This window comes from Drosophila eugracilis, unplaced genomic scaffold (genome assembly GCF_018153835.1).
Source record: "Drosophila eugracilis isolate 14026-0451.02 unplaced genomic scaffold, ASM1815383v1 contig_2167, whole genome shotgun sequence".
Classification (NCBI taxonomy): Eukaryota; Metazoa; Arthropoda; class Insecta; order Diptera; family Drosophilidae; genus Drosophila; species Drosophila eugracilis.
The window spans coordinates 3,162,893-3,169,989 of record NW_024573052.1 but is presented as its reverse complement, the minus strand read 5'-3'; the positions used below and the strand labels follow the sequence as shown (position 1 = coordinate 3,169,989).

At 44.8% G+C, this 7,097-nt stretch overlaps 1 protein-coding gene across 1 annotated transcript; it reads right to left on the bottom strand.

Annotated features, from left to right (window-relative positions):
* Positions 1-13: 13 nt before the first annotated feature.
* LOC108105409 (odorant receptor 1a) lies at positions 14-1,314 on the bottom strand. The gene is made up of 3 exons (XM_017211956.1): positions 809-1,314; positions 144-747; positions 14-82 (listed from the first exon to the last, which is right to left on the bottom strand). Exons 1-3 carry the CDS (start codon positions 1,312-1,314, stop codon positions 14-16), a joined length of 1,179 nt encoding a protein of 392 aa, XP_017067445.1.
* Positions 1,315-7,097: the final 5,783 nt, after the last annotated feature.

The following is a 7,097-nucleotide window of genomic DNA, read 5'->3' as shown; positions in this document are numbered from 1 at the left end:
GGAGAGTCTTTCCTTAAGGCGTCTCGTATTTAGCGTAAAGTGCATTCAGTAAAGTGGTGAAAGAGCCCGCGGTGCGAAAAATCTGCGAGAGAAACAACCTCAAAGAAGGTTAATCCAAGCTTAGTGACTAGCCAAGTGCTTACCCAGACGAGGAGCGGCCTGCCCAGCTCGAAGAAGTAGGCGCCCAGGACCGTGTCGCGTTGAGCCCGCTGCAGGGGCAACAGCAGGAACCTTCTTTGCTGCGGAGATAGGCTTTGCCAGGGAATCACCTCGTACAGCTGACTGGAGAATCCCTCGGCCTCGAGTCTCACCTGCTCGGCGCCAAAGAGATAGATGCACAGCTGGGTGGTGACGACCATTGAGAAGAAGCCGAGGAAGGCGAAGTTCTGGTCGGTATGCGGCATTATATACTGGCAGATCACGGAGCAGTAGAGCACGCAGATCACCAGGACCTCGACGAAGGCGATCTCCATGAAGCTGGCATTGAACCTTCTGACCAGCCTCAAGAGCCGGGCATGCTCGACGATCAGGCCACTCCAGCCCAAGTCGGAACGCGATGGATCGGAGTGCTCCTGAATCCATTTCAGCTGCTGGCCAAGGCGACGGTACTGGGAGCTCAGGCCCAGGGCACACCAGCCGTACAGGGTGTCCACTCCGGTGGTGGAGCAGCAGAAGAAGCTCAGCACGAAGACCATCAGGCAGCAGTCCAAGGCGTAGATATGCGGTTGGGTCACATCGTACGGTAGTCTGTGATAGGGAGATACAGTGAAACACCTTAGAGGAAACACCTTCTTCACCCACAACTTACGCCACTCGGAACGAACTGACTGGGGCGAAGTCTCCCGTGGAGTGGTATTTCAGCATGGTCAGAGCCACAGGCATCAGCAGAAAGGAGACGCTGGTGCCGGCACACATCATAAAGTAAATGGCAGCCAAGAGTTGGCCACGACGGTTCTGGGACTTCCATTCGGAGTCTCCGAGACTGTCGACCGTAAATGGCTGCTGAATCAGCTGAATGAGGGCCACCAGGTCGTGGGATTTGGCCAAGAATATGGCCATCTTCAGCAGCGAGGAGATCATCTGCAAGCCGTGCATCAAGGCCTCGGAACAGAGCACGATTTGGTTGCGATGTTGGACCATAAAAGCGCAGACGGTGCAAAGTTCAAAGCCGGTGGCCACGAACATGATGCCATAGAGAGCCGGGGATCGCAGAACTCTTCCCTTTGCCTTCGGCACCAAGTCCAGGCCCATGCGGGCAAAGGTGAAGCGCTGCGTCCACAGATTGCCCAGGAATACCTCGAATAGCTTTGACATTTCGCCTCGAACTGAGAGTTGGCAGGGAAATGGATCTAACCGGAAGCCAAGGACTACTTAACACACTTTTTGGGGGCTGGCTGGAAGGAAACTTTTGTGACAAAACTCTGTCAGGCTAATTGGGCCTTTAAATACAAGTTAATTTAGCGCCCCCCAAGAAACTTGGCTAAGTGAAACTGGTCGGCTTGGCCAGCAAATGATTTAATTACACGCCCGAGGCGACTGTCCGTCTAAACCGCCCAGCCAGCACCACTCATGGTCAACGGTGGAGCAGGAAAGTTATTTTTAAGAATATTTATTATTGATTAAGTTTGTTACTAACTTTTAAGATAAGTTACTTACTAAGTTAAGTTGAAATTCTAACCAGTTTAAGCCACAGTGATTCTTATTTTTCACCTGTGACTCCTCGTTTCGTCCCACTGTGCCGCCGCGTTCGTCATGGTTAACGGTAACACTTGGCTCCCGGTCTTGCCGACGTTTGTTTTTAGATTTATTCGCGTCGTATACGAGTATATCTTTCCAGCAGCGACCGCTGCAGTCATGGTCATTGTCCGCTAGCGGTTCTCGCCGCCGTGGGCCGTGGTGGCAGTTTGGGTTTATCTATTCCCGATTTCGGTATATATACAGCACCATATGCCTTGACGTTCGGAGGCTGGCACTTAATTTACGGCCTCGCCTTAGCTGCCTGCGTATGTGAAAGAGCTCTGTGTGCCATGCAAATGCGTACTCGTGGACTCGTGTTAGCTTACATCTGGTCTCTACCATAAGTATTTTTAATTAACCGAGAAAACTAATTACAGAAACTCCCTGGCCCGCCTCCTAGCTGGCAGAATATCAATTAACCGGCAATTGCCGCCCCTTGCAGATCGTGGGAAAATCGTGGTATGACCATAGCAAACTCCTTCTACTAATCTTTGTCTTTGTCTTTATCTGAGTAGAAATAGAACAAAGAAGTAGTTGCCAGGCGACAGCTGTAACAGCACAGCCATAAATCATCTTCGAATGGCCATCTTCATTGGCATGCCCACGCTGCGTATGCTTGATGTGGGCCATTCAAGCAATTTGCTAATTAATAATGGGCTGGCCAGCGATTCGAATCAATCGGAATTGACTTGCAAATGCCTTAATTAATTAATATGCATAATAAACGGCAATTATGGCTGTGGGAAAGGTGTGTAAATGATGAATGGCCATCCCATGAGCTGCACTCGGAGAAATTCCAGAGATTAAGGTACATGACTTGGTCAAGTCAGTGTGGAAATTTGATAGTTTTCCACACAACAAGTGCCTGTGCCGAGAAGTGTCACGCAGAAGGCTAGGCACTCCCCTCTTTAAGCAATGGAAATTGGAAACCAAAAATCTGAAAATTCCCCAACCAAGCTGTGGCAGCAAAAGGCGAAAAACCAAAACAAAAACAGAACGAAGGCAGTGAGACAAAGAGCTAGCAAGCCGCGAACACCCACAGCCCACACGAGGCAGCATTCTGTTGGCCTATGGAACTATGTTGCCAATAAACGCGGGCCATAAAAATTTGTACAAGCCACGGATTCGGATTCGGACTCGGATTCGGGGTCTACAAATCTGGCGACAAGCGCAAAATCACCAGAAAAATTACCTCAAAAAGCGAAAAAAAAAGAAAAACAAAAAGGTTTTACACACTTGGAATCCGTTTGTGGCCTTATTTTCGGTCTTGCGGCTTTTTGGGGCTATTTCCGTTTCGTGCCGCTGAAAACTTTATTAATATACAAATCGTGAGCTTAATTGAAATTTATTGTTAATGAAAACAAAATTATGGCCGCTACGCCGAACTATGGCCACTTGACACGAAAGAACAGCAACGGAGAGCACCGAAATGAGATCGAATCGAATGGAATCGCCCACCGGAGTCACGAGTTTCGGAGCCAAAAGAAGGGAGCCCATTTTTAATTTGGCATTTAAGCGCTCATTAAGTTGACAGAATGCGACGGGTGAGTGACAGAATCTGTGGCTAAATGGTGGGTGGAAACATCTACCGTATGCAGTTCTGGCCAATGAGTATTGCCAAAGATCCAAGAACTGGAGATTTAGATAGCCTTTTCAGCTCATCTAGCTGGGGGTACCTGTGCCCCAGCCAGTCATGAGGCATGAGGCATGAGTCATGACCACTCCACTCATTCACCGTTCTTTTCAAGCCCTTTTTTTTCTGCTGCTGGCCAAATATTTACAATCGAACTTCTACGAGAGCCCATCATCGAGCTTGGCGCGACGGCGGCTTCTGTTTGCCTAACCACTTTGAAGTCTGTGGCTTCTCAGCCTTCCAGCCTTTCAGCCTTTCAGCCTTTCAGCCTTTTAGCCTTTCACAGTTGCCAACTAATGCAAATAAATTGTGAGCAGTCACCTGTCAAGCGGGCTCATCAAGTCCCTCGGCCTGGCTGCCTTCTTATGCCACCACCAAAGCGGTAGAAAAACCCAGAGGAGATTGCGCCGAGGAAGCGATTGTTGTGTGTCCCTCAAACGAGCAACCGTTTGGCGGATGTAACCTGCGCATTCGTTGCATAAAGCCACTGAGCAAAATTATTTCTCAAATGATGCTTCCGAAGAAGCCTCAAGTTTCCAGGAGCTAAGGCAGAGGGAGGGATTCTTCACCAAATCTACTTCAGCGAGAGCTGAGAGAGATGAGGCGAAATGAAGTTAAATTCTTCTACTATTTTGATCATAAATAAGCCAATAATGAACTGAATAAGGAATGTCATACATCGATGAACTCGTAATGAAAATTCCTTGCAAACTGCATTTAAAGTTGAAAAAGTACATTTTTGGCAGATTTTTGCAAATTTTTAAGATTTTACCCCTTATTGAAAGTGCAAGTTTCAGTTTCTCCCTATTTCTACCCCAAAAGATCAGTATTTTTCTCATTTCTTGGCCAATAAAGGTCCAAATGTAGAATGTAATACCTCGTTGAGCTCGTAATTTGATTTCCAACAAAACTGTGTCCCCACCTTGAAATGTACAAATTTAGCCATTTTTCGTAAGTTTTGACGATGTTACCCCTTATCAAAAATGCGAAATTTTGCCCAAAATTAAATTTCCCAAAATCGTCAAACCAATGATAAGGAAAGTTAGTTCTGGTCGTTAGCTGCTCAAAACTGTCTTCATTTTAGCTCTGAGCCTTCTTTTGACCAAGTTATAGCTATAAATCCGACAAAAACTAAGATAATTTTCTGTCGAAACGCAGAATCTTGATTTTGGGCCCAACATAAGAAGAATTCTTCCTATAACAAAGGCAATAATTGTCGGAATGTAGAATGTGATATAGCGTTGAATTCGTAATTAAAATTCCAATCGAACTGTGTCCCCACCTTGAAACGTAAAAATCTTTCAATTTTTCTCAGATTTTGATGATGTTACCCCTTACAGAGAATCCAAAAATTTGTTAAAAATTCAACTTCACAAAATCCTCAAACCAATGATGAGGAAAGTTTATTTAAGTCGAAAGCTGCTCAAAACAGTCTTTACTTTAACTCTGAGGCTTGTTTTGGCTAAGTTATAGGCATAAGTCCGATGAAGATAGTTCCATTTTCTGCCAAAACTCAAAATTCTGATTGCTGCCCAAGGTAATAATACCTCGTTGAGTAATACCTCGTTGAGTTTGTTTTCTGATTCCCAGCAGATCTGCATTTGAACCTTCAAAAGTGAATTCTTCCCCGTTTCTGTGAAAGTGCAACCCCCAATCTCAACCACCAATTCAGATCAGAATACCTGTTTGCCTTTATGTACGAGGTGTGTTCAAAAAGTAAGGTGACTCTTCAAATTTCGCGAATTTCAAATTTTTCGATTATCGATTTTTTTGTTTTGTTATATTGGTACACTCTTCCCTAACATCTGTACCAAGTTTCAATGGAACATCCTCTTTTGTTTGGTTGTGAGAGGCGTAAAGTTACAAGTTGTTTTGCGAGCTCGGCGATTTTTTGCTATCGAAAAATATGGATCAAAGGATTTGGATTTTTTGGCCAAAAACAACACCACAATAATGCCTCAGCCACCATATTCACCGGATTTGGCCCCATGTGACTTTTTCTTGTTCCCAAAACTGAAGATAATCGAAAAATTTGAAAAATTTGAAATTTGAAAAGTCACCTTACTTTTTGAACACACCTCGTATAACTTCTAAAAGGTTTCGATAATCGAAAAATTTGAAATTCGCGAAATTTGAAGAGTCACCTTACTTTTTGAACACACCTCGTATTATTTATTCTCAATCTTAAAGTACAAATTCATATATTTTCCAATCCATATCGAATAGTTTTACAGTTAAAGATTGTTTTAGGGAACAAAGAAGATTGTCCCAGGATAGTTTTCAAAGATCATTAAGTACGTTAATGATAGAAACTGTGACGTTAGGTAAAGAATCGCTCCTCGTTGGTACTCATGAATAATCGTAATGTTGATGATTTTGGAGTTTCGTGAGCTTCGCTTTTGGATTTGGCAAGGCGCTGCTGCCTCTCTCCGGCAAACTGTCAATGTTAATGCTGGAAACTTGAAAAAATGCGACTGCGTTGTATTTGTCGTTTTGTAATGACTTTAATGCCAAGCATAAACAATTATTTTCAATTGCAAAACATTCTTTTGTTGTTCGTCGACCGCCATCCTCTATCCGCTAAAAGCCATTCGCCATCGTTTGTTTTCTGTCTTTTGTCTTCTGCTCTGTGTGTTGTTTGTTGTTTGCTGTTCGTTGTTGCTTGTTGGGTGCAATTGGAATTGTAGATTTAAGATGTCGCAGATGTTCGGATGAGTCGCTGCCTGCAGAAGTTTCTCACATCTGACGGCTCGATGAGTCAGTCAATCAGGCGAGCAGTCAGTCAGTCAATCAGTCAATCGGATGCTCGATCGATTGCCAAGTCATTAAGCAGCACGTGTTGGTTGGTTGGGCAAAAGTGCGTTAGCATAAGCAGCTGCACTATCAAGTATTCATTTCAGTTTCAAGTTTTCAATGTTCAGTTGAGAGGAATCCTTGGCTCTATAATCATATTCGTTCCTCCTCTGTAAGACAGAATCCTTGGCTCCCAAAACACACTCCCTCCCTCTTGCCTCTGCAAGACTGAGACTGCATTACGCAAAGCCTTTGTCCAGTTCTTCAGAGAGCACAGGGGCAGCAAAGTGTTAATGGCCATTGTTCAAACAAGCGATCATTGTGATTACTCATGTCAATTATTATATAAGACAGATGTGTCGGCATGCGGCGAAAGCCTCAAAGAGTAAGCCAGGCAAAAAGCAGCGGCAACAGCAACAGCAAAAGCAACAGCAAAAGCAGCAACCGAACTGCAATTGATTTTGTTGTATAATTTCTACGGCTTTATCTTGTCGGCAGCTGCATGAAATTTATTGAAGATGCGCTGTGCTTTATTGCCGGCGGTTGATGTCGTCGATGGTCGTCGACAGGGTGGGAGGGGGGCGGGGGAATCGCCGCTGCAGCTTAACGAGTCGAAGGAAATTTCGCAAAACGAACGACTTAAGGCACGAACTTCTGGGGCTTGCGCGCCATTAAACTTATCGCCCCTGATCTAAATTACCTGTGAGCTCAGCTGTTGCTGCTCTGATAGATGGTGCATCTAAAGGGGGTCTCACTGTACGAGTATCCAAGCCAATTAAAAACAATTAATAACTTTGCTTAACACAGCATTTGGACTGTCTTGCCTTGCACTTCCACGGACAGAGCCTTTCGTTTGGCAATCTAATTGGGTTATCCAATGGAGCGGCGCCATAAGGGTTGTGTGTTCATGTCGGCGAAAGCAAGAAAACTGCCA